The 27,538-nt window shown below is 47.4% G+C and overlaps 1 protein-coding gene across 1 annotated transcript; it reads left to right on the top strand.

Annotated features, from left to right (window-relative positions):
* The first annotated feature begins 6,636 nt into the window (after positions 1-6,636).
* Positions 6,637-21,028, top strand: LOC148049968 (vomeronasal type-2 receptor 26-like). Its single transcript, XM_087705915.1, has 8 exons — positions 6,637-6,642; positions 6,723-6,803; positions 7,204-7,319; positions 10,370-10,661; positions 13,200-13,919; positions 16,268-16,345; positions 18,955-19,084; positions 20,124-21,028. Exons 1-8 carry the CDS (start codon positions 6,637-6,639, stop codon positions 21,026-21,028), a joined length of 2,328 nt encoding a protein of 775 aa, XP_087562041.1.
* The last annotated feature ends 6,510 nt before the right edge of the window (positions 21,029-27,538 follow it).

The raw sequence follows: 27,538 nt of genomic DNA, 5'->3' as shown, positions 1-27,538 counted from the left end.
ATTTATTTATTCTTTCCAGTGTGACTCCTTTCTGCTGAATGCATCTGAAGTAAGATGCATTCATCCCCAGAAGAGAATGCGCTGGCGTACACCACGTGGCCGAAAGCGGGTGGGCGGCAGCAGAGGTCATGGTGGCAGCCTAGCTTTTGCGAGGGAACGCCTTCAGTCCTTCCCTCGCGAAAGCCGCAGGTTGGCGTAAACCATGTGGCTGAAAGCGGATGGGCGGCAGCGGCGGCCTAGCTTTCACAGCTTTCATGAAGCTGCTGGCATACTCTACACAGCCGAAACAGGTAGGTGGCAGCAGAGGCAGCAGTGGCGGCCTAGCTTTTGCGAGGGAAGACCTTCAGTCCTTCTCTCGCGAAAGCCGCGGGCTGGCATACACCATGCGGCTGAAAGCGGGTGGGCGACGGTGGAGGCGATGGTGGCGGCCCAGCTTTCGCGAGGGAAGGCTTTTCTCTTTTGTCCCACTTCTCTGTTCCTGTCTTCTCCCTTTTCTTTATTTTGACACATCCACTCTCTTCAATTTTCCCCAGGTCACCATCAAAAGGATATTTTATATTTCTCTTTGTTGGGGCATAATCTCCTACTTCAATTTTCCTTATGCCACTAACAACCTCCAAAACCCCTTTTATCTGTTTTTTATTCCCTTTTGTTGGGACACCTACCCTTTTTACACCACTGCCAGGACGAATGGAGTTTTTTGTCTGCTTTTTATTTCCCTCCATTTCTACTCCTTCATTGTCTTGCCCCCTTTCTTCTTTGAATTCTTCTTTAGATATCTCTTTCTCTGAATTCAGAATTCTATTTAGGCTTGATATTAATGATTTATGCATATTTTTTATAATTTCACATAGTTCTTCAAATTCCCACTTTTCCATGATGTCCAGTTACAGTTACTTATACAGTTCTTATTTCAGAGTTCTGTTCCACCTTAAATTTATCTACTTCAGTTGCTGTGGGGAAGAACGATGGGAGCCATCTTGGTCATTTGTTCTTCCTTAATGTCCAGTTCCAAAATTGCAGTTAGTTATACAAGTCTTATTTCGAGATTCTGGTCCACCTTAAATTTAATTCAAACCGGAAGAGAAGCTGGGACCATCTTAATCTTTTGCCGAGAAAAAGAAAGAAAGAAAAAAAACCGTTCATATTTCCCAGTTCTTGATTCTGTTATTATTCTGTTATTATTTTTTCCCTTGCCACCTTCCGGGTCCAGTCAATTGTAGCTGCTCACAATATATCACTTAAGACAAACTTGCAAACAGCCAGATTTGGATATTTCTCTTTGCTTCCTACTTTTCCAAATTCTGATTTATGGCAGTTGGTTAATTAAAACTTCCTGCACAGTCAAGGTTAGGATATCAGTTATCAGTAAGAAGAAGTGCTTTTTTTTTAGTTAAGATATATTAGTTGGAAGAAATTCAAACAGAGTAAATCCTTCGGAATGTTTTGTTTCTATTTCAAATCCAAAACCAAGTTTAGAATTTATATTTGAGTGGGTTTGCCATTTCCCTGCTTTCTCCTTTTCTGTCCGAAATTGTTTCAAATAAATAGCTTTGGGGGGGGGGGGGGTTTCAACACTCCATTTTCCTTTTCTTTCTTTCTTTTTGAAAAAATCCCGATCAGACCATCAATATTATTTATGTTCTCAAGATTTCTTTGCCTTTTCCAGGTTTGATTTATGTCTGTGGGTTAGATAAATATTCTTACCAGTCTTTCATCTCTTCCACACTCTCCTTTTTTCAGTTTGCTTTGACAAAAAGCCAGCATCTTGTCAGCCATATTTCAGACTGTCACCCTGACTCTGATTCATAGGGCAAATCTCCGACCTGCAAGGGACCTGTTGCCTCCCTCTGGGTCTGATGAGGTGCTGCCCTTCTTCGCCCCCCCTCCAGGAGGGTTCTGATCCAAAAAGGATCTCGGAGATGGTTTGTCAAACCATCTTAAGAGCCCCCACCCTCATGTCTGTCCGCCTGAAGAACTTCCTCCCAACTCCCATATAAAATGTTTTCTCATTGGCATTTACCCTGGCAAGATTAGCAAAAGTGTTAAATTCCCTAGAAAAATGAGGCTGGAGGTGTCTGAGGTAAGTTAAACACAACCAACTTTATTAACAGCCATTTGCAAGCAAGAACAAGTAGACCAGCACCCCCTCCCTGTCTGACAGCTATTTATACGGAGCTGTCAGACAGGGAAACCAGTAGCCATGTGTTTGACAGCCCGGCAACTGCAGGTCGTCCCTGATTGGTTCCGGCGTGCCTAGCTGTTGCCGAGCTGTCATTTGTAAGTCCGAGGACTTAACATCTCTTTCCCCCCCCCCAGCGAGGGCGTATGCATCAAGAGTGGCGCATGCGTACTCTTGCAGGTAGGCAGGCGGATGGCGGACACGCCCAGAACACCTCAGTTGAAGAGGCGGCACCAGAGAGGGAAGATGTCCCTGTGGGAGCTCCTCCCTGGAGGGAGTGGAGCTCCGGGTGACATCACTGCAGCCTAGGCCAGGAGGCAGAAACCTAGGAGAAGGTAGGCTGGGTGGAGGGGGCACGGCTGGATCAGGTGGGTAATTTTGAACAGGCCGGTAGGCGGCCAGGGGGTGGGGAACGCCTGACAATGGAAGGCCTAACTGGGCAGAAGGAGGGAGTGCGAGGGCGGATTGAGCTGTTGCAGAGGGGTGCTGCGACCCGGCGCCCGGACAGGGATGGCCTGACTCAGGGAAGGCCAGCGATGGTGCGGCATGCGGAAACAGCGGCGGATCCGGGGCAGGCTGCAAGAAGTCGCCGGCCGGCCTCTGCGTATCGGTTTGACTGGAGGCCTCTGGAGGGTGGCAGCACCTCAGTTGATCCAGGTGGCGCCGCCACTCGCAGCCATCCGGTAGGTGGACCCTGTAGGAAATGAGGCCGGTTACATCGGTGATGGTGGCAGGCACCCACCGGGGGTCCCCCAAGTAGTTACGGGCCCAAACCAGATCCCCTACAGCAAAGGAATGGGAAGGGTGCCCCAGGTTGCCAGGTTGAATTCCTGAATAGAGGGGGTGTAGTCTATCCAGGATGGTCTGCAGGCTCCTACCCAACAGCTCCGCGGGGCTTTGCCGCGTGAGGGGGCAAGGAGTGGAATGCTGAGCCATTAGGTAAGCATCCACCCTTGCCTTCCAGTCGCCATGGTCCATATGGCCCAAAGCCTCCTTGGCTGAACGGGGCGACAGATGCATGGAGGATCCCTTGGGCAGCCAGGAAGGCCTGGAAGACTGTGAAGGAAAATTGCGGGCCGTTGTCGGACACCACGATGTCCGGCAACCCATGGGTAGCGAACAAGTGTCGCAGAGCCTGCACCGTACTCTCCGCTGTGGTGGAGCACATAAGCACTAGCTCCACTCAGCGCAAGTAGGCATCCACAGCGATCAGGAAAACCTGGCCGTGGAAGGGACCCGCAAAATCGAGGTGAAGGCAGGACCAGGGCCCGCGCGGCATCTCCCACTCCCGAGAGGAGGCGGAGGGGGGGCGGGGTGAGACACCTGGCAGGGCTCGCACCTGCCAACCCAGGCCTCTATGTTGCTGTCCAGGCAGGGCCACCATATGTAGCTCCGAGCCAGCGCCTTCATGCGCGCGACACCGGGGTGGTTGGCATGGAGCCGCTGGAGGACCTGGTAGTGAAGGGCGGAAGGGATGACTCGCGGGTGCCCCATAGAAGGCAACCGCAGTGGAGTGACAGCTCCAACTGACAGATTTTTAAAGGGTGGCACTTGGGAGAGATGCCCCTTGTAGGCCAGCCCCTCAGGACCCATGCCATAATCTGAGAGAGGACAGGGTCAGCTTGAGAGTGGGCGGCCATGTCAGTGGCAGAGAGGGGGAGGTCCAGCTCAGTGATGGAGAGGATGGAAAGACAAGGGACCGGCTGGGGGTCAGAGCAGGGAAGGGTGCAGCGCCTGAGGGCATCTGCATGCCCCAGCTGCTTGCTCGGATGGTATCGCAGCGTGTAGGAATACGCAGCGAGAAACTCCATCCAACCGGTCATCCTGGGAGACAGGATTGGGGGGGTCGGCCTATCACCAGCCAAAAGCGCAAGGAGTGGCTTATGGTCAGTGTAGAGGGTAAAGTGCCGACCATACAAGTAATCGTGGAACTTTTTAACCCCGGACACCGCAGCCAGAGCCTCCATGTCAATCTGGCTGTAGTTCCTCTCGGCCGAGGAAAGTGTCCGGGAGTAAAAAGCGATGGGTGCCTCCGAGCCATTGGGCAGAACATGGCTCAGGACCGCCCCCAAGCCCACAGGAGAGGCGTCACAGGCTAACGTCAGGGGCATCTTGTCACTATACTGCACTAAGACTGCCTCTGACGTCAGCATGGCTTTGACAGCAGCGAACGCATGCGCTTCGCAGCTGCCCCATTGCCAGGCTGCAGATCGGTTGAGCAACCAATGGAGCGGCTCGGCTAGTGACGCCTTGTGAGGGAGGAATGGCGCGTAAAAGCTTAAAAGGCTGAGGAACGCTTGCAGCTCCGCCTTGGAGGTGGATCAGGGGCGTTCTTGATGGCCGCAATTTTGGAAGGGGTGGGGTGGATTCCCTGGGCGTCAATCATGAAGCCCATGAACTCCACCCAAGGCACAGCAAAAGAACACTTGCTGAGCTTTAATTTGAGACCCGCGCCCCTGAAACGGTCGAGGACCTTCCGAAGTACTTCAATGAGCCCTGAGAAGCTGGTTGCAGCGATCAGGACTTCATCGAAGTACAGGACAACGCCGGGGAGCCCATGGAGCAAGCGCTCCATGAGGCTCTGGAAGATCCCCAGGGCAACGGAGCCACCGAATTGAAGGCGGCGACAACGGAAAGCCCCGTGGTGGGTGATGATGGTCTGGGCAGCCGCCGCCTCATCATCCAACGGGAGCTGCTGGTAGGCCTGCACCATATCCAGTTTGGCGAAAGTGCAGCCCTGCCCCAAGGAATGGAGCAGGTGCTGCACAACAGGGACTGGATAGGGGTTTGCCTGGAGGCCAAGGTTGATGGTCGACTTGTAGTCGGCACAGATCCTGATGGACCCGTCAGCCTTCACGGGGACCACTATGGGGGTCTCCCAGCGTGAGTGGTCGATGGGCTCCAGGATGCCCTGCACCAACAGCTTATCTAGTTCGGCATCAACCTTAGGCCTCAAGGCAAAAGGCACCCTGTGGGCCTTCAGCCGGACGGGGGCAACCTGGGGGTCTAAGTTGAGGGAAATAGGGGTCTCCTTATACCTCCCCAGCTCACCATTAAAGACATCGGCGTAGTCCACGAGGACAGCCGCGATGTCAGGGGGCGTGTCCGCCACAGAATTCACCCCAGAAAGGGATAAGCCCAGGGAGGTGAACCAATCTAGGCCCAAGAGATCCGGTAGGGGTTTCTGCACCACCAAAACCTGCAGGAAACAACCTTTCCCCCCGTACTGCACCATCACCCCATAGCAGCCCAGGGTAGGAATATTAGTCCCCTGGTAGTCTCTGAGCACTGTGTCCGGGGGAGACAGCTGCGACTTGGGGACTCGCGGGCACAGGCGGGAGAAAGTGGCCCATGACAGGAGAGACTGGGAGGAGCCCGAGTCCACCTCCATGAGGCAGGGAGACCCCTCAATGGAGACGGTGACGGTAATTTTCTTCGTACCAGCCGTGGCTTGGCTGACCGACACTGCAGGGGTGGCAGGATGGTCTTCTTCCACAGCGTAGCAGTCGGCTCGGCGGGTCTGCTGGCATCGGGGCTGTTGGTTCCTGGGCGGTGCAGGCAGACCGTAGACCGGTAGAGACAGGTCAGCTTGAGTTGGAGGTGGCAGGGTGGCCCGGCAGACTTGGGCCAGGTGCCCTTTCTTGCCACAACGGCGGCACATCGAAGCCTTGAAGGGGCAGGATGCCCGGGCATGATTGCCTCCACAGCCGAGGCAGGCGGCAGCCGCCGCAGCGGTTCAGACTTGTGGAGACTGTTGCCGCCAGGCAATGGCTCGAAGGCGGTCGACCTGGTCTTCATAGATCGGATCCGGCAAGGGGGCCAGCTCGTCTATCAGGCAGGTCGATTGCGGGCAGGTCGATTGCGGGGTAGGCGGCGGAGGCAGAGGTGTTGCTGCAGGCAAGGGAGGCAGGTAGCGGGCCATCTCCACCATTGACAGTTCCGAAAGCTCTGCAGCCCTGGCTTCGTCGGCAGCCTGAGTCAGAGTAATGTCTGCCATGGAGGTGCTTATGGAGGCACTGCTTGAGGTGGATGTCCTTCACCCCGCAGACAAATTGCTTGACCAGGTTGTCCTCCAGGTCGGGGAATTCGCATTGAATTGCGGCAATCCGTATTTCCTGGAGGAACTGGCTGATCGTTTCAGATGCTTTTTGGACACACCGGCGAAAAGCATACCGGCGTCTGGTCTTGGAGGGAGTTGGGGCGTAGTGAGCCTTTAGCCCTTCCATGAGCTCGTCCCAGCTTAGTTCGTAGACGGGACGTGGGGCCGCGAAGGAGCGGGCTGTCCCGAACATCTCGGGGCCACAGGCGCTAAGGAAGAAGCCGCACTTCCGAGCCTGTGAATACCCCTGTCGGTTATTAGCGATAAGGAAGCATTCAAAATGCTCCAAGAAGACAGCCCAAGACTCGCCGGCCGTCCCAAATGGAGCGAACGTAGGCATTGCAGCCATAGTGAGATGCCGGTGGGAAAAAAAATAGCGAGAATTGGCGGGAATTGTCCGGCAATGCGGAGCACCTAACAACTGCTTGCTTTCCTTTATAGGTTGTATCTCAGAGCCCGGAATCCCACCAGCTCGTCGCCAGTGTTAAATTCCCTAGAAAAATGAGGCTGGAGGTGTCTGAGGTAAGTTAAACACAACCAACTTTATTAACAGGCATTCGCAAGGAAGAACAAGTAGACCGGCACCCCCTCCCTGTCTGACAGCTATTTATACGGAGCTGTCAGACAGGGAAACCAGTAGCCACACGTTTGACAGCCCGGCAACTGCAGGTCGCGCCTGATTGGTTCCGGCGCGCCTAGCTGTTGCCGAGCTGTCGTTCGTAAGTCCGAGGACTTAACAAAAAACATTTCCAAATATATTAGCAGAATCTTGGAAATGTAAACAGAAACAGGGAACATACTGCCATATGTGGTGGACATGCCCAGAAGCAAAGAAATATTGGATAAAGATAAGAGTTATTCACTCCTCTACCCACAACCCATTAACACTTATATTTCTGAACAAACTCCATCTTGTACGCAGGTGATCGGTTTGGTGGGTCAAATACACTACTACAGCTTGACTCGCAAATCCATCTGCAAGAGACACAAGCATGTTTTCCCTTATTTGCTGTGCAAACAGCCTCTATTGTTACGTGGGTAGAACAATTGCCTCTGTTTGCAATTATCAGAAGAGCAGTAATTCAACCCTCTGTGGATTTCCACCCATCTAAAACTTGCAAGAGAAAACCTGATTTTAAAATATATGCTCAGAGGTCTCCTGGGGGCTGGGGGGAGAGGACAATTCCTGGGTTTGGTGAGACTCAGCTGGCCTTACTTTGGCCACAGCCCCAAATACATAGAAGGGGAAGCATGTTCGATATACATTTGCCCTGGGACCATCCATGTGGCACAGTCTTTCTCTGCGGTGCTGAAGCTCTGTTGAGAATTCAAGGGCTACCTGCAATTCAGATTATCTACAAATCTTGGGGTTTTTTTTTTCTTTATCTAGGGGTGAAGGTGACAAGAATGGCTGGGCTTCCTACCCTGGTTTTGTGGTTCCTTCCTCCCATTATTGCTAAGAGGATGCAAACTGGATGTGGGTTGAGAGGATACATAGAAACTCGCCTTTACTATTACAGGCCTGGGGAACTCATGATTGCTGGCAATTTGCACCTGAGAGGCGCTTCGCTTTCCAATGTCCCAGAGTTTACAAAACCCCCATTGACGTCTACTCTGACAGCTCTGTAGGTTTCATTTGCATGGTAAAGGTGTAATTTTTTGCTTTGCTGTTATATATTTGTTCTAGTGATCTTTGCAACATACTGGGTGATTTAAGTTGATTTCTCTCATTTAATATTTTTATGGTGTTATAAGATAAAAGGACAAATAGGCTGAAAAACAGCTTCTATCCCAGAGCAGTAACTATATTGAATCCTACTGTACAGTGCAATGTTAACGCAGTATCAGGGGTTTTCAATTCAATTGTCTAGAATGTGAAGAATGTGTGTTTTTGTTTCATTTTGTTTTTATGCATGGTGTGCACTGAAGAGGGCATTTAATTTCATTCTACGAGGTGCAACGACAATAAATTAAACTAACTCACTGAAAAAAATATGATACAAAATATGAAAGTAAATAGGAAAACGGTGGGAAGGAAGAAGGGGAAGAGAAGCGAGGGAGAATAAGAGAAAAAGAAAGATTGCCTTCCGAGTCTCTCTTTTGCAGTAGAATAAAATGTTAACATCAAATCACACCTTTTTTTTTAAATAATATGAACAAGCCTTTTCTATAAGCATCTATCAATCTAATCAGCAAAACCCACGTTCAAATTCTCATTCTTTTCCACTTCAAGCAAAAAGTTCAGAAGTGGTTTCCATGTGGAAACAAGAGCGCTTTTATTCTTTTCTTTAATCAAAATAGTCAACCAACTTCATCAGCTTCTGCAACCATTCGCCCGTGTTAGGAATCAAAGCATCCTTCCATTTTTGGCCCAACAGTAGCTTTGCTGCTGTCAACATATATAGTGTCAAAGTTCCAGATTTTTTCTCTAGTTCTTTTTCCATTAGATCCAAAAGAAAAAATTCTGTTCACATCTTTATCCCCAACTTTAAAAAAAATGGTATTAAAATATGAATCATACTCAAAAAAACTTTTTTAGCTTTATCACATGTCCACCATGGATAATAAAAAGTCCCTTCTTTGCTTTTACACTTCCAGCATTCATTTGACATACCTTTACACATCTTAGATAACTTAGATATCATTGATAAAGCAAAAAAAATTATGGTAGTCCTTGATATATGGCCGCAATTGAGCTCAAACTTGCTAAGTGAGATGTTTGTTTGATTAGCTTTTCCTTGTTTTACGACCTTTTTGCACCAGTCATTAAGTGAGTTGCTGCAGTTTTTAAGTTGACAACACGCTTGTCAAGTGAATTTTGCTTCCCCAAAGACTTTGCTTGTCAGAAGGTCCCACTGCAATCGTCGTAAGTATGAGTCAGTTGCCAAGCATCTGAATTTTGATCATGTGACTTGCAAGGGTCGTAAGTGTGAAAAGCGGTCATAAGTAACTTTTCTCAGTGCTGTTCTGACTTTGACCGCTCACTGAGCAAAGGATTGTAAGTTGAGTAGCTCAATTCTTGTTTCTGCTTTTCTTAATAAAGAGCCAAGCTCCTAAAATAGGCCAGAATTCTCCTTTTTTCCAGAATTTTTCATCAGGAAGACAATGAACCACATAAAGAGTCATGGAGGACAAGAAATGCTAATCTGTTCTGTCTAGAGTAGAATTTGACTTGAAAGACACGGTGGAAAACTCAAAGAGGAGGTCAATTGTTTCCAGTTGTGCAGGAATTTAATAATAATTTTTGAAAAAGCCTTCTGTATTTGGGATCAGCAGTGCTCATGAATAATAGCTTCAATAAATCTGGAATGGTTATCAGATCTGGGGAAAAAAACTGCTTCAAAAGAGACCCAAATTGATTACGGTGAAAGAGGAGCAATTGGGGGAGCAGCAAAGTGAAGGAGGGAGGGAGGGGGGACAGAAGAGTATTTAAATGCAGAGTGCAGAGAATTTAGTGCAGAGAAGAGCAACCAGGATGATTCAGGGACTGGAGGCTAAAATTATATGAAGAACGGCTACAGGAACTGGGCCTGGCTGGTCCAGTGAAGAGAAGGACCAGTGGAGACAGGATATCAGCCTTCCGATATTTGAGATGCTGCCACAGAGAGGAGGGGGATCAAGCTATTCTCCAAAGCAACCGAAGGCCAGACAAGGAATAATGGATGGAAACTGATCAAGGAGAAATTCAATCTAGAAATAAGGAGAAATTTTTCTGACAGGGAGAGCAATCAACCCATGGAAGAGAAGTTGCCTTCGGAAGTTGTGGGAGCTTCATCCCTGGAGGCTTTCAAGTAGAGACTGGACTGCCATTAGTCAGGAATGGTATACGGTCTCCTGCTTTGGGGGGGTGGACTAGATGACCTACAAGGTCTCTTCCAACTCTGTCTGTCAAATGGCCTCTGATACTAACTGGTTGGGTTTAATCTTCTCTCACAAAGCCATCCAAATTCAATCCAGGAACAGGCTTTAATTAAACCAAACCCAATGAAAATCATGTCTCTTTGCTCCAAATTAACCAAAGAAATAAGGCAAGACAAACCTTCACCAGCTTCCCTGTAATGTTCCTCAATGTTTTTTCCTCACTATAGATTCATACCCAAGAATTATCAGCAGTTCCTGGCCTTAGCGTTTGCAGTTAGAGAGGTCAACAAAGATCCGGGTCTCCTCCCCAACATCACTCTTGGCTACCATATCATTGACAATCAGAAGCTGGAAAGGACGATTTCTATACACAGCCTCTCCATGCTCTCTGCAAAATACAAATTAGTTCCAGGTTATGATTGTGAACGGCAGGACCCTCTGCTCTCTGTCATTGGAGGACTCAACCCCAAAACCTCAAGGCAGATGGTCTCCATCTTCAGCATCTTCAAGGTCCCACAGGTAAGGGGGCTCTGCTGGATAAAGCAAGTGTCAACTCATAAAGGATTGGCATGTCTGTTAAAAGTTGCCATGGGGAGGAAAGGGGGTAGCGCATTCCACACATACCTTCAGATAGAGTCGGATTACTACAGCAGGCTTGTGAGGCATGCACCTCGTTGGAGAATGTGATTAATGACACAGATTGAGGGAAGGGAAGGAACAGGGGTAAAGTCCAGCCATAATTCAAATGAGGCTAGATCTGACTGTCTGTCAGGTTTCCAAAAGATGCCCTAAATAATTAATGAGCTTCAAGCCAAGTTTCAAAAGAAAACCAGTCATTTATTAGGAACACAATTTCGGCAATACTGCATTGCAATCAGATCTAACCTCATTTGAATGATGACTGAACTTTAGCCCTGTTCCTTCAGCAACAAAGATGATTAGAGGACTGGAAGCTAAAACATATAAAGGATCATTGCTGGATCTGGGTATGTCTAGGCTGATGAAAAGAAGGACTAGGGGAGACATGATAGCAGTCTTCCAATATCTCAGGGGTTGCCACACAGAAGAGAGAGTCAAACTATTCTCCAAGGCACCTGAGGGTAACAAGAAGCAACGGATGGAAACTAATCAAGGAGAGAAGCAACTTAGAACTAAAGAGAAGTTTCCTGACAGTTAGAACAATTAATCAGTGGAAGAGCTTGTCTCCAGAAGTTGTGAAACCTCAAACACTGGAAATTTTAAAGAAGCGATTGGATAGCCACTTATCTGAAATGGCATAGAATTTCCTGCCTAAGCAGGGAGTTGGACTAGAAGACCTCCAAGGTCCCTTCCAACTCTGTTATTCTATAGGGGGACCATGGCCAACTCAACATAGGACAACTCACTATGAGACAATTTAACAATTGTATATGTGATTGAGAATATGGATGCAAAAAGACTTGTAACCAAATGACATAATGGATGAGAATTTTTGTTATGTTGTTTTTTATGTTTAAGAAAAAATTGCAAACGAAAACAACAATTCCATTTTGTTATTTAAGAGAAATAAAAATTATTTTAATTTTTGCCATTCACATGGCATTTCATTCTGTCCCTCCTTTGGCATCCTTTCTTTAATTATTCTATTCCACCACTTCTTTGATATTAGGGTAACTCTTGTCCCACATGGGATTGTCCTGTGGTGAATTGGCCATATGAGCCGAGGTGACGCAGTGGTTAAATGCAGCACTGCAGGCTACTTCAGCTGACTGCAGTTCTGCAGTTCGGCTGTTCAAATCTCACCGGCTCAGGGTTGATTCAGCCTTCCACCCTTCTGAGGTGGGTGAAATGAGGACCCAGACTCTGGGGGCAATATATGCTGACTCTGTAAACCGCTTAGAGAGGGCTGAAAGCCCTATGAAGCGGTATATAAGTCTAACTGCTATTGCTATAGTGAGTTGGCCACAGCGAATTGCCATAGATCTACCAAAGATAAACCAATGGTGCTTTGGAGTGGATACCAAGAGTTTGAGACTTAGATAATCTGTGCTATATTGCATGTTGCAAGAGTTGCTTTCTTTAACCCAAAGAGAATGAGATAATGCTAAAATGCTACATTTGCCAAAAAACAACCTCTTCATTAATTCATTCATCATAAAGGTGTATCCACCTTCTTCCCAGGTTGAATCTCTCTCCTTCTTCAGTTTCCATCCATTGTTCCTTGTCTGGCCTTCAGGTGCTTTGGAAAATAGCTTGACCCCCTCCTCCTCTCTGTGGCAGCCCCTCCCTCAAATATTGGAAGGCTGCTCTCCTGTCTCCCCTGGTCCTTCTCTTCCCTCGACTAGCCAGGCCCAGTTCCTGCAAGCGTTAATTGTATGTTTTAATCTTAATCTTAATCATCCTGGTTGCTCTTCTCTGCACTTTTTCAAGAGTCTCAACATCTTTTTTTATAGTGTGGTGATCAAAAGTGGATGCAATACTCTAGGTGTGGTCTTACTAATGCTTTTTGGAGTGGTATCAATACCTCACTTGACCTTGATTCTATCCCTCTGCTGATGCAGCCTAGAACTGTGCTGGCTTTTTTGGCTGCCACCACACACTGCTGGCTCACATTTAGCTGGTTGTCTACTAAGACTCCAAGATCCCTCTCACGGTTACTGCTATGAAGCCTGGTTTCCCCCGGTCTATATGTGCACTTTGGGTTTTTCTTATCTAAGAGAAAGACTTAGTTTACACCCTTTCTTCACAGTTTATTCCCTGTATTAGGTTGATGGTTCCTCTCCTTGCGTTCTGGCATGTCACAGTGAGTCAAAATATGTGACTCTTTGTAAGAATGGAAGAAACTTAAGCTTCCCATTTAAAGTGAGTCAGGCTGACAATAACCTCAAAATGATGACCCCTAAAGTCACCATAAAACTTTATTTTGTCTTTGAAAGAAGAATCTCTTTTTTCCTCCAGCTCGGTGTTGACTTTGAGTTCTCTCGGGGAGAGAGAATCGTTTATCCTTCCTTCTTCCAAATTAATCAGAATGAATTTTCTCAGTGTGTGGGTTTAGTCCAGCTGCTCCGGCATTTCCAGTGGAACTGGGTTGGGCTTCTGGCCCCTGAAGATGATGATGCAGAACGTTTCACTTCAACTCTGCTGCCAATGCTGAAGGAGAAGGAGATCTGCCTGGTCTTTACCGCAACATTTTCATCTGAGGGGACTGATGCTGCACTCTTGATTTTGGTTCGTAATTTGGAAGAAGTTTGGTTTGAAGCTGAAGTAATTATTCTGCCTGGAGACACTCATAGTTTGATTACTCTACTGGCAGCTCTGGTTATTTATGAAGAAATGAGAAAGACCCCTTTTCGTGTAGTTTGGGTCTTAACTTCCCATTGGAATCTTAATCTTATGGGAGATCCCCATTTGCGAATCGTCAAGCAGTTCCATGGGGCTTTGCATTTTAGAGACCACACTGCGGATGTCTCCGAATTCACCCGTTATTTCCTGTCTTTAAATCTTTTCAACCTCCAAAGGGATGTCTTTCTCCCAGTATGGTGGGAGCATGTCTTTGACTGCCAAATCCCCAAACGAGGCAAGATTCCTCCGAAGAAGATAAAACGGTGTACAGGAAAGGAGAATTTACAGAATTTGCCATCTTACCTTTTTGAAATACCCATGACAGGGAACAGTTACAACATCTACAATGCCGTTTATTCTGTGGCACACAGTTTACACACAATGTATAGATCCAGAGTGATCCAGAGATCCATGATGAAGCTTGGAAAGAGGATCTCCAAAGTCCAGTCATGGCAGGTAATTTCTGTGAGTTTTTATCTGGTCCACAGATCCTTTCAGAGGAAGCTTCCCATATGATTTTTCTTGAATTACTGATTAAACATCTATATGCTATCATACCTGTGTGCTACTATAGTAAAGCATTTCAGAACAGAAGAAAACCACAATTGTTTTTAAAAGAAATTAGATAGATAGATAGATAGATAGATAGATAGATAGATAGATAGATAGATAGATAGATAGATGTAGGTTGGTAGGTAAGTAGGTAGATAGGTAGGTAGGTAGGTAGGTAGGTAGGTAGGTAGGTAGGTAGGTAGGTAGATAGGTGGGTGGGTGGGTAGGTAGGTAGGTAGGTAGGTAGATGATAGATAGATGATGATGATAGATAGATAGATAGATAGATGATAGATAGATAGATAGATAGATAGATAGATAGATAGAGAAAGAAAGAAAGAAAGAAAGAAAGAAAGAAAGAAAGAAAGAAAGAAAGAAAGAAAGAAAGAAAGAAAGAATGGGGTAGAGATAATACAAAATAAAGTCAACCAAACCAGTGTAAGATCCATACAGGAAAAGTCTTCCTTTAATGTCTTGAAATTTCACCAAGTGGGATAGAATCAAATCACGTGTTCAGCAGTCTTCTGATATCTCAAGGGTTGCCCCAAAGAAGAGGGAGTCAAGCTATTCTCCAAGGCACCTGAGGGTAGAACAAGAAGCAATGGGTGGAAACTAATCAAGGAGAGAAGCAACTTAGAACTGAGGAGAAATTTCCTGACAGTTGGAACAATTAATCAGTGGAACAACTTGTCTCCAGAGGTTGAGAATGCTCCAACATTGGAAGTCTTTAAGAAGATGCTGGACAACCATTTGTCTGAAGTGGTGTAGGGTTTCCTGCCTAAGCAGGGGGTTGGACTAGAAGACTTCCAAGATCCCTTCCAACTCTGGTATTCTATTCTAGTCTAGTCTAGTCTAGTCTAGTCTAGTCTATTCTGTCTGTGGTCTCACTGGCTTCATGGTCTGAACTTCATCAGATGTTCCTGCATCAAAAGCTAAATGTCACATCCCTCTTCCATCAAGGAAGAGAAAAACCTGGATAAGGATTTATTTCTGTATGGCCCCACTTGGTCAGATCTTGTTCCTGCATTTTTCTTTCGTGGCCTATCAACTAGAGAAAGTCTGTGGAATTGTACACTGTGGTGATACAACTTATTTAATCATTCCAACCTGGACTGGAAGGAGCCATGATACAAATGCCCAAGAAAAAATAAATATAATCTTTTCCAGTGTTTAGAAAGGCAACAAACATTTCATGTTCCTCCCTGTTGCTCAGATCAGCACCAAGAAAACTCCTCTATCGTTTTAGACATGCACGCGTCCTAAAGATTTAACAGAATAACAGAGTTGGAAGGGACGTTGTAGGTCATCTAGTCTAACCCCATTCCCAAGGAGACCCTATACCATTTCTGACAAATGGCAGTCCAATCTTCTCTTGAAAGCCTGCAGTGATGAAGCTCCCACGACTTCTGAAGACAACTTCTGTTCCATGGGTTGATTGTTTTCATGGTCAGAAAATGTCTTCTTATTTCTAGGTTGAATCTCTCCTTGGTCCGTTTCCATCCATTATTCCATTTCTGGCCTTCAGGGGCTTTGGAAAAGAGCTTGACCCCTTCCCCTGTGTGACAGACATTCAAGTATTGGAACAATGCTATACTGTCTCCCCTAGTCCTTCTTTTCATTAAACTAGACATCCCCAGTTCCTGCAACCGTTCTTCATATGTTTTAGCCTCCAGTCCCCTAATCCTCTTTCTTGCTCTTCTCTGCACTCTTTCTAAAAGTCTTTTTTGTAGTGTGGTGACCAAAATGGGATGCGGTATTCTAGTTATGGTCTTGCTAAGGCTTTATAGAGTGGTATTAATACCTCCCTTGATCTTGATTGTACCCTCTGTTGATGCAGCTTAGCATTGCGTTGGCTTTTTTGCCGCTGCACACTGTTGGCTCATACTTAGCTGGTTGTCAACTAAGACTTCAAGATCCCTCTCACAGTTACTGCTATGAAGCCTGGTTTCACCCAGTCTACATGTCCACTTTGGGTTTTTCTTGCCTAAGTGTAAGAGTTTTCTCTGTGTTGAATTTCATGATAATGGCCATTACATTATGACTGAATCCGTGATGTCTCATTTCTGGCTTCAGCCACCTACTCCAATTTCCAAAGCTCTCTTTTCTTTCAGATTCTTCCCTATTTGAGGAACATCCAGTTCAACAACAGTGCTGGTGAGGAAGTCTCTTTCTCAGAAAACGTACTTCAGTCTGGCGGTTATGATCTCTTCAACTGGGTTCTTCTCCGTAATCGATCTTTTGTCTCCATGAAGATTGGCCAAGTAGATGCAAGGGCTCCGCCAGGAAAGGATTTCACCCTTAACTCTGAGGCAATCACCTGGGCCACAAAGGTGAGCTGGAAGGAAATGTTGTAAATTGAGAAAAAGATTTATTCTGTCCTGCGGGTAACAGAATGACAGAATGAAAGAGTTGGAAGGGACCTTGGAGGTCTTCCAGTCCAACCCCTGCTCCCTATCTCATTCCAAACAAATCTATCTCAAATCTGTTCATGCAGATCTTCCAATAGTTAACTCATTCCAGATAGGCTTTGACAGAATAGAATAGAATAGAATAGAATAGAATAGAATGGAATGGAATGGAATGGAATGGAATGGAATGGAATGGAATGGAATGGAATGGAATGGAATGGAATGGAATGGAATAGAATAGAATAGAATCAGAGTTTGGAAGGGACCTTAGAGGTCTTCTATAATAGCAGTAGACTTATATACCGCTTCATAGGCCTTTCAGGCCTCTCTAAGCAGTTTACAGAGAGTCAGCATATTGCCCCCAACAATCTGGGTCCTCATTTTACCCACCTCGGAAGGATGGAAGGCTGAGTCAACCCTGAGCCGGTGAGATTTGAACCGCTGACCTGCTGATCTAGCAGTAGCCTGCAGTGCTGCATTTAACCACTGCGCCACCTTGGCTCTTAGTCCAACCCCCCTGCTTAGACAGGAAAACCTACACCACTTCAGACAAATGGTTATCCAATCTCTTCTAAAAATCTTCCACTGTTGGAGCATTCACAACTTCTGGAGGCAACTTCTGTTCCACTGGTTAATTGTTCTCACTGTCAGGACATTTTTCCTCAGTTCTAAGTTGCTTCTCTCCTTGATTAGTTTCCACCCATTGATGCTTGTTCTACCCTCAGGTGTCTTGGAGAATAGCTTGACTCCCTCTTCTTTTCTGTGAGAGTCATTCAAATATTGGAAGATTGCTGTCAGGTCTCCACTAGTCCTTCCCTTTCTTAAATTAGACATTGCCAGTTCCTCCAGCTGTTCTTCATATGTTTTAGCCTCCAGTCCCCTCATCACCTTTGTTGCTCTTCTCTGCACTCTTCCTAGAGTCTCCACATCTTTTCGACATCATGGTGGCCAAAACTGGAGGGAGGGAGGGAGAGAGAGAGAGCAACAGAGAGACAGAGAGAGAGAGAGACAGAGAGAGAGACAGAGAGAGACAGACAGACAGACAGACAGAGACAGAGAGAGGGAGAGGAAAAAGAGAGACAGATATGGATATTTGTAAAAAGGGGGGAGAATGTACTGGTTTTTCTTTCTTTCTTTTTTCAGAGCACAGCCAAGGTAGATCCTACATATTAAATGTTAAATTTATTTGATCACTTTTTTCCTGTTTTTTAATACACAATTTTTCCCTTTGTTGTTGTTGTTGTTGTTGTGAGTGTTGGAGGTATGCTTTTGTTTTCTTCCATTTTATTTGTTTGTTTTTCAGCTTTGTATTTCACTTTTTTGATAAAACAATAAATAATATATTTTTTTAATAAAAGAGCAGCCAACAGTGATTTCCAATGTCCATTCCCATTTAGTTGGATCCTCGTGAATCTTCGATTTCCAAAAGCTGTAGATCCTTGTCTCAAGCTTTCCTTTCCGTTCTGTGGTCCCAGTTTGAATTTCCAAGAGGCCTTCGTGAGGGCCACTGGCTTGGATCCCTCCAAAGCTGGTGGGCCAAACGAGCCACCATACAGGTTCACTGTCCGCTGCTCCTGGCTACTACCGGTACAGTCGGACTGGACCAGCCAGAACCCAGCCCTGCACCCATAATGAACAGAGGCACATTGATTCCTCCGAGGCACATTGATTCCTCAAAGAACAGTTTTATTGGATATTGTTAGGAATATAATCTAACGGTTGGGTTGGCAATATATAAATCATGTAACAATGCTGTACCTGTTTCTTTAAATGATACTGTAAAATGTGATTGGTTGCTGTTTTCCTCAATTGGCCATGAGAGGGAGCCAGAACGACTATTAGCTCTCTGTTTGTTAGATGCTGGGCTGATCTGATCTCAGTGTTTTGGAAGCTGGCTGTTAAAAAGTGAGCTATTTTAAGTTTTGCAACTGTTAGCAAACTTTGAGTATGATACTGGACTATGTTATTTGGATTATCCCTTAACTGAAAGACATTGATGACTGACTGTCTTATCCATGTATGACTTGGATTGTTTGATGGACTCTGATACCTCTATTTCCACAAAAGCCTATTTAAACTGCAGTGTCTCTGTATGCTGGTTTGTGTGTTCTCCAATACCACTCTCACAACGCTTCTCTGAATGTACTCGCTCTCCCAACGGGGAGCTTACCTAACAGGTATAACATATTGGCAGAGGCTGGTGAAAACCGACTCTGAATATTCCTGTGGTCTTCACCTAATTAAAAGTAAAAGTTTTCTCCCTTCCCCAAACAATCAGTCACATGGTCCAGACACGGTGTCATCCGGTCACTCCTCCTCTCTCCAACCACCTGTGGGGATGTCCTTGGTTCCCAGGAGAAAGCATTTTGTTTTGGCCACAAAACCCCAACTATCTCTATCCCCCCTCCCTCCCTATCCCTCAGCTTCAGTGTGGCCACATTGAAACCTCAAAATAGCCTCGGACAGGTCAGCTTCAGGGTTGACACATTCATTGCTTAGTCTATCTGCAGTATTTCTCTTTCTGCTTTCAGAAGGTGCCCTTTGCCAGGTGTGGCATGAAGAGGTGCCAGGCAGGAGAGAGGAGAAGAGTTCCAAAGGGACAGCCGGTTTGCTGCTACCAATGTGCCCCTTGCCCAGAAGGAACCATCTCAAATCAGACAGGTAGAGCACACTTTTAATGTAGGTCTTCCAGGTTCAAGGATGTCTTGCTGTAGATCAAAATATCAATATATTGTCATTTTGGTGGGACTGACATAGATCTCAGCAGAATTTTTAATTCATGGACATAAACTGTTCTGCCTCCCATGGACCAATTTTCCTGCTACTCCGCTATTCAAAGCAAGTTAGTTTCAGGGCACAATTGACTGGTTCCATATTGGACTTTCCACTCCTACTGCCATATCCCACTGAGAAATTCAACCACTGATCTTTTCCTTAAGGAGTGTGGTCCAAGCTTTAATTTTCTTTTACTTTGGGTCTGCTTGTCCTTTTAGCACTATCACTCTTCCAGGAATCAATAAGAATCTATCCCTAGGTCAAAGGTCATGAATGAAGGATGATTTTCCTTTTTTTATGCACCATAAACAGCACCGTGAGTTGTTCCATCACTACATTTTTGGTTGGCCACAGTAGCAAGGGGACAATCTTCTCTCCCCTGAATGAGGATAATTTTGGACAACCTGGAAATGCGCCACCTGCAGTCTGATCTAAGCATAGTACACAAAATTGTCTGCTACAACATCCTACCTGCCAATGATTTCTTCAGCTTCAACCTCAATAATACACGGACAAATAATTGATACAACCTCAAGGTAAACCACTCAAAACTTGATTGCAGAAAATACGACTTCAGCAACAGAGTGGTCAATGTCGGGAATGCTCTACCAAACTCTGTTGTTACAGCCTCAAATGCTTCCAACTTCAACCTTAAACCTCTACCGTGGACTTTACCCCATTCCTAAGAGGTCCATAAAGGGAGCGCACATAAGCTCACCGGCGTGCCTACCGTCCCTGTCCTACTGTCCCCATTTATTTGTATTCCTTTCTTTCATTCATATCCATGTTCATATGTATACCTGCTATCTTGTACATGTTTGACAAATAGATAGATAGATAGATAGATAGATAGATAGATAGATAGATAGATAGATAGATAGATATCATGTTAGATGCTCCTGAACTGCTTGATTCTTGATTTCAGATGCAGACCACTGTGACGATTGTCCAGAAGACAAATATCCAAATATAGACAGGGACCACTGCATTGCAAAGAAGATCCACTTCCTTGCCTATCAAGATACCTTGGGGTGCGCTTTAGTTTCTCTCACTCTTTTCCTCTCTGTGATCACATCTGCAGTCCTGGTGATTTTCCTTCAACATCATGACACACCAATTGTCAAGGCCAATAACCGGGATCTCAGCTACATCCTCCTGGTCTCCCTCCTGCTCTGCTTCCTCTGCTCCTTCCTCTTCATTGGTCAACCTGGGAAGCTCACCTGTCTCTTCCGACAAACTGCCTTTGCCATTCTCTTTTCCCTTGCAATTTCCTCTGTCTTGGCAAAAACTGTCATGGTGGTTCTGGCCTTCATGGCCACCAAGCCTGGGAACAAGGCAAGGAAACTCTTAGGAAAACCACTGACCAACTCCATTGTCTTAGGCTGTCCCCTGATCCAAGCAGTTCTTTGTGCCACCTGGCTGGCAACCTCTCCCCCATTTCCCAACATGGACTTCCACTCCTTGGTAGGAGAGGCCATCTTGGAATGTAACGAAGGCTCAGCTTTCATGTTTTATGCTGTCCTTGCCTACCTGGGTTTCCTGGCTTTCGTCAGTTTCACGGTGGCCTTTTTGGCTAGGAAATTGCCTGACAGCTTTAATGAGGCCAAGTTCATTACTTTCAGCATGCTGATCTTTTGCAGTGTTTGGATCAGCTTCCTCCCCACTTACCTGAGCACCAAAGGGAAGTCCATGGTGGCCGTGGAGATCTTCTCCATCCTGGCCTCTGGGGCTGGTCTCTTGGCTTGTATCTTTTCCCCCAAATGCTTCGTTATCCTATTTAGGCCCCATCTGAATTGTAGAGAAAATATAATGAGGCACAAGAATCTCTAATTTATGCACAGATTGGGTACTTTTATTTTGAACTTTGGAAAGTATGTTATTTGATCTGACTTCTGGGGAAAAAATTAAACGAGTGAAGGGCTAGTAGTTAAATAATTGGAAATTAGCTGATGTGTCTATCAGCATTTCAGGTAATGCACCCACTGAAAAATAGAACTCTGAGGCAGGTAGATTCCTCAAAGAACAGTTTATTGGATATATCATAGTGGCACAACTGGTGAAAACCAACTCTAAAAGTTCCCACAGTTTTTCCCTTCCTGCAAGTCATTAGTCACATTGTCCAATAGAAGTGCTGGCCAGTTGCCTGGTTACTTCACTCCTCCTCTCCCAGCCACCTGTTGGAATGACCTTGGTTCCCACAAGAATACTTTTTGTTTTGACTGCAAACCCCAGTTAACTATCCCCCCCATCCCTTCCTCTGCCTTGTGGCATCCCTGACGCCTCCAAGATGGCCTCAGGCAGGTTCACTTCAGGATTGACGGCTTTTATAGAACTCTAGTTCTGATTTTCATATGAAAAAAATTAAAAATGGCCACAGATTTCTCAATGGCTGGTTTTTTTTTAAGTTTAAGTTTATTAGGATTTATAGGCCGCCCTTTTCCCTGAGGGGACTCAGGGCGGCTTACAATCATTAGGGAGGGGGTGCAATTCAAAATAAACAATATGTGAACAAAATAGAGTAATAAAAACACAACTTGCATTCAACATTCAACACTTGGGTGGGGCAAATTAAAGACTTATCCCCAGGCCTGTTGGGATAGCCAGGTCTTGAGGGCTGCGCGGAAGGCCTGGACGGTGGTGAGGGTGCGTATCTCGATGGGGAGATCGTTCCACAGGGTCGGAGCTGCAACAGAAAAGGCTCTCCTCCGTGTAGTCGCCAGTCGACATTGACTGGTGGATGGGATTCAGAGGAGGCCCAGTCTGTGCGATCTTATCAGTCAGAGGGAGGTAATCAGCAGAAGGTGGTCTCTCAAGTACTCAGATCCACTACCATGAAGGGCTTTGAAGATGGTCAACAGCACCCTGAAGCGCACCCGGAGATCAACAGGTAGCCAGTGCAGCTCGCGGAGGATGGGTGTTATGTGGGCGAACCGCGGTGCGCCCACTATCACTCGCGCGGCCGCATTCTGAACTAACTGCAGTCGCCGGATGCACTTCAAGGGCAGCCCCATGTAGAGCACATCTGAATATTCCAGCCTAGAGATCACAAGGGCTCGAGTGACTGTTGTGAGAGCCTCCCGATTCAGGTAGGGTCGTAACTGGCGGACCAGGCGAACCTGGGCAAATGCCCCCCTGGTCACAGCCGACAGATGATAATCGAGAGTCAGCTGTGGATCCAGGAGGACTCCTAAGTTACGAACCCTATCTGAGGGGTATAAAATTTGACCCCCCAGCCTGATAGATGGAACATTAGCCAAATTGTTGGGAGGGAAACACAACAGCCACTCGGTCTTGTCCGGGTTGAGTACCAGTTTGTTAGCGCTCATCCAGTTCTTAACGGCCTCCAGACCCTGGTTCATCACGTCCACCGCTTCATTGAGTTGGCACGGGGCGGACAGATACAATTGCGTATCGTCCGCATATTGATGGTATTTTATCCCGTGCCTCCGAATGATCTCGCCCAGCGGTTTCATGTATATGTTAAATAGTAGGGGGGATAAGACCAAACCCTGCGGCACCCCATATTTTAGGGGCCTCAGGGACGATCTCTGCCCCCCTACCAACACCGACTGCGACCTGTCCGAGAGGTAGGAGGAGAACCACTGCAGAACAGTGCCTCCCACCCCCACCTCCCGCAGTCGTCGCAGAAGGATACCATGGTCGATGGTATCGAAAGCCGCCGAGAGGTCAAGGAGAACCAGGATGGACGCATGGCCTCCATCTCTGGCCCTCCAGAGATCATCGGTCAATGCGACCAAAGCGGTTTCTGTGCTGTAACCGGGTCTGAAGCCGGACTGGAAGGGGTCAAGGTAGCTAGCTTCATCCAAGGCCCGTTGAAGCTGGAAGGCCACCACCTTCTCAACAACCTTCCCAACAAAGGGAAGGTTGGAGACAGGACGGTAGTTATTTAAAATGGCTGGATCCAAGGATGGTTTCTTCAGGAGGGGTCTCACCACCGCCGTTTTAAGTGCGGCGGGGAAGTGCCCCTCCCGAAGGGAGGCGGTTACGACCGCCTGGATCCAGCCACGTGTCACCTCACTGCTGTTGGCAACCAGCCAGGAGGGACACGGGTCCAGGATACAGGTGGAGGCACTCACAGCTCTCATGGCCTTGTCCACATCCCCAGAGGCAACATCCTGAAACTCAACCCAGAGATGGTTTGCCAAGTGATCCTCTTGTGTCCCGGCTGGATCTGCAGCGGTGGAGTCCAAGTCCGACCGAAACCGAGCAACTTTGTCCGCTAAGAATTGGGCATAATCCTCAGCTCTACCCTGCAAGGGTTCCCCCGTATCCCTCCTATTTAGGAGGGAGCGGGTTATCCTAAACAGGGCGGCTGGGCGGGACTCAGCGGACGCAACCAAGGTGGCAATATGAGATCTTTTTGCTGCCCTAAGTGCCCTGATGTAATCCTTGGTGCAAGTTGTTAATAGTGCTCGGTTCGACTCGGACTTATCGGACCTCCACAAGTGCTCTAGGCGTCTCCTCCGGCGCTTCTTCTCCCGGAGCTCCTCGGTGAACCAAGGGGGTCTCCGGGATCCGCTGACCCGGAGGGGCCGTAGTGGCGCAATCTGGTCAAGAGACTCCGATGCCGCCGAGTACCAGGCAGCAGCCAGAGTCTCCGCCAAACTGTGGGCGAGAGTATCAGGAATAACCCCAAGCTCCGTCTGGAACCTCAAGGGGTCCATCAGTCGCCTGGGGCGGAACCACCTGGTCGGTTCCTCCTCCCTACGGTGGGGGTTTGGCCTCCGGAAGTCAAGCCTCAGTAGGCAGTGGTCTGACCACGACAGGGGTATGGTCTCATTTCCCCTCAGACCAAGATCACACATCCACTGCTCCGAGAGAAATACGAGGTCGAGCATGTGACCCGCTGAGTGGGTTGGGCCCCGAATTACCTGGGTCAAGCCCATGGCTGTCATGGAAGCCATGAACTCCTGCGCCCCATCAGAGTGTTCACCGAGCGATGGCAAATTGAAGTCCCCCAGAACCATAAGCCTGGGGAACTCAATTGCCAGCTCGGCTACTGACCCGAGGAGCGAGGGGAGGGCTGCTGCAACGCAGTTGGGAGGCAGGTACGTTAGCAGCAGACCCACTTGACCCTTGAGGTCCAACTTCACCAGCAGAGTCTCACACCCGACAAGCTCCGGAGCAGGGACCCTACGAGGTACTAGAGACTCCCGGATAACAATAGCCACACTGCCACCCCTTCCCTGGGCTCTCGGCTGATGAAGCACCTGAAATCCTTCTGGGCACATCTCTACAAGGGGGACTCCTCCTTCTGTGCCCAGCCAGGTTTCAGTAATACATGCCAGGTCTGCCCTCTTGTCAAAAATTAAGTCCCGGACGAGGGGAGCCTTGTGAACAACAGACCTGGCATTTAGCAACAGCAGCCTGAGACCAGGGTCCTGATTACTCACGCCATCTGGCCTTGGAGTGGGACTCATAGGGCCGGAAGGAGGGATCTCTGTAATATAGCAAACCCTCCTTCCCCGGTAATGGCCAGCCCTAAAGTCCCCGCCATATCTGCCTCTCCCTGTAGTGACCATTATGCTCCGACCCACTCCCGTGTCGCCGGTCCCCCCAGCCACCCCGATGACCCCCGCGTTCCCCAGCAGGTCCTCCGAAGCACTCATACTCATTCACTCACCCAAGCAGTCTCCACACGATAATTAAAACACAAAATACAGCAGATAAGTCAGTAAAAGTGGAACCATTCGCTTTATCACATGCGTATCCCATGCATAACCCATACAAAGGAAGAAAAAAAAGAAAAAAGAAAAAGAAAGGAAAAGAAAGAAGGAAGTTGCGCAGTTACTTAAAAGGTCTCTGGATTTGAGTTTCCTACCCAAATATTGGCACTTTCTGCTGAGGCCCACCCTCTACTGCAAAGAAAAGGGTTACCTGAATACAATACCTCTTGGGAAGCCTCCCAAGGGGAACCAGACACAACTGGACACAGGGCAGCAATGCTTACAAAATCACCTCAGTCAGAAAGTGTGCACTGATCAGAATGTCCAATCACTCATTCACTGCTATATCTCTCCTCTCACCACTTCCACCACTCATATTCTCTCCAATCCCACTATTTTAATCTTTATTTTCACTGTATTTTATGTTGTAACACACCTCAATAAAACTAAAAATGGAAGAAAAACAGCCAGGGAGGGGTTTTGACTCAGTTTCTCCCCTCCAACCCACACTGTGTCAGCATTCCAAGTAATGCACCCATAGAAAGCAGAACTCCAAGGCTGGCAGATTCCTCAAAGAACAATTTGTTGGATGTGTCATATTGGCACACCTCGTGAAAGCCGACTCTGAAAGTTCCCGTGGTTTTCACTTGACTAAAAGTAAAAGTTCCTCTTTTCCCCCAAGTCATTAGTCCCATTGTCCAATCTAGGTGCTGGCTGGTTGGTTGGTTACTCCATTCCTCCTCTCCTCAGCTACCTGTTGGAATGTCCTTGGTTCCCACAGGAAAACATTGTTTTGACTACAAAATATTTGTATTTATTATACTTGTATGCCGCCCTATTCCTGGGGGGACTCAGGGCGGCGAACAAACACATGGGGAAGGGGGCAATACAAAAACAAACGAGACAAACAGGATACAAAGACAAATTAAAAACTACACAACAATCAGCAATTTGAGTTATTATCCCAGCTATTTTCCCCCTCCCTGTCCCCTCTTCTTCCTTGTGGCAACCCTGAAGCCTTAAAGATGGCCACAGCCAGGTTTGCTTCAGGATTGACACACTGACTTGAAACAGCTTCAGAGAAAAGAAAGAACTATACAAAACCACACACCCTTTTCTTTTAGCCTAGCTGGTCCACAGGTCTCCTGCATCCATAGTGAGACTGACCACCTGAAGTTGGAACTTTTCAATTCATGCATCGCCTCCCTAATATAAAACCTTAACTTCACTTCAGCAATGAAGAAGGTTGAAAAACATCAACAACTATGGAGTTACCAGCTCCTTGTTCCTGTACAGCCAGAATGGAGTGAGGATTGCTAACTTTACTCAAGAATAAAGTCATCTACTTCCCAAAGGAAAGCTTTTTCCTCCTGCTGTAAAAGGGAAGATCGGCTACTAGGGAAGGTGAGTGGTCAGGAGAAGGACTGGATGCTTCCCTTCCTCCCAGGCTTAGCTGTCAATGGTCATTGCTGCTGTGCTCCTTGCTCCTTGCCTACTGCAGTGACATCACTCTGACATCACAAGGTCCAGGGTTATTGTAAGGACAAACCAGGGGAGGGCTGCTGGGGGTTCACATGAGTTCAGGCGATCCTCTAGCTGGGATTCTGCCCCCAAATGTCACTTATGGCTGGCCATGCCCACCCCTTTCCGGTGCTCCCACCCCTCCTTGCACCTCTCAGGAGTGTCCATGCAGCCCGGTCATCCTGCCAGGTAAGTGCAGGGCCTGTGCGGAGGCTTGGGGAGGGAGAAAAATGGGCCTACCAGAGGTTCCAGAAATCTAGAAATGGGTCTGTTTCTGGCCACAGGAGGGGCTCAAGAGCCCAGGGAAGCAGTTTTCACCCTCCCGGAGGTTCGACAAAAGGAGCATGAGGAGGGTTAAAACCAGCCCCCATGCAGTGGTGGGTTCCGGATCCCATTGCAACTGGTATGGTGCAACGGGGCCAGGCACCCACCACATGAACGCGTGAAGTGTGCGCGCACGCGCATGCAGTGTGCGCATGTGCACTTACCACCCACAATGCTCCAGCTGCTCAGTGGAGCATCGCACAGGCACTATATGCTCTGCGCGCATGAGACAAAGCCCCAAAAACTTCAAATACCGGTAAGAAGCATGGATGGGCGGATGGGCCCTCTAGAGCACCATACTGGAATGGTACCTGGTGCTCCTGGCAGGCACCAGTACGCCCATACCGTGGTGTACCAGTCGTAACCCACCACTGCCCCCATGGTGCAGGAGGAGGACTAGGCCATGCCCACCATGGCCAGACCCACACAGCAACAGGGCAGCTGGAAGTGCAAAGAAGTGCTCTACTGCCCAAAGGAAAAGGGAAGATTGGCTACCAGGGAAGGTGAGTGGTCAGGAGAAGGACTGGATGCTTCCTTTCCTCCCTGGCTTAGCTCTCAGTGGCCACTGCTGATGTGCTCCTTGCCTACCTTGTCCAAGGTTACTGTAAGGACAAACACTTTTCAATGATCCAGGATTTCCTGACCACTCGTTCCTGAATGCTCCAGTAGTTAGCAGCCAGCTTCAGTTTCTCCCATAGTTCCCATTGTGACTTTTTGTGTACAATGGCAGGTAGGAATTGGGCTAACTCTCTCATTGAAGGAATCCCTGGTTTAGTAGTGGCATTCGCTGGCTGGGGAATTCTGGGAG

The sequence above is a fragment of the Thamnophis sirtalis genome, unplaced genomic scaffold, assembly GCF_051295495.1.
Source record: "Thamnophis sirtalis isolate CommonGarterSnake01/CBP01778 unplaced genomic scaffold, rThaSir2_p1.2 scaffold_1, whole genome shotgun sequence".
Classification (NCBI taxonomy): domain Eukaryota; kingdom Metazoa; phylum Chordata; class Lepidosauria; order Squamata; family Natricidae; genus Thamnophis; species Thamnophis sirtalis.
Note: the sequence above shows the minus strand (reverse complement) of the source record. Positions and strands in the feature narration are given on the sequence as shown.

Bases quoted from the DNA above. Each gene is read 5' to 3' on its own strand.
- LOC148049968 (XM_087705915.1), top strand. The intron at 6,804-7,203 runs GTAAGTTAAACA...TCTTGTACGCAG, and splicing joins TGAGGCTGGAGGTGTCTGAG to GTGATCGGTTTGGTGGGTCA. The intron at 10,662-13,199 runs GTAAGGGGGCTC...CGGCATTTCCAG, and splicing joins GCATCTTCAAGGTCCCACAG to TGGAACTGGGTTGGGCTTCT.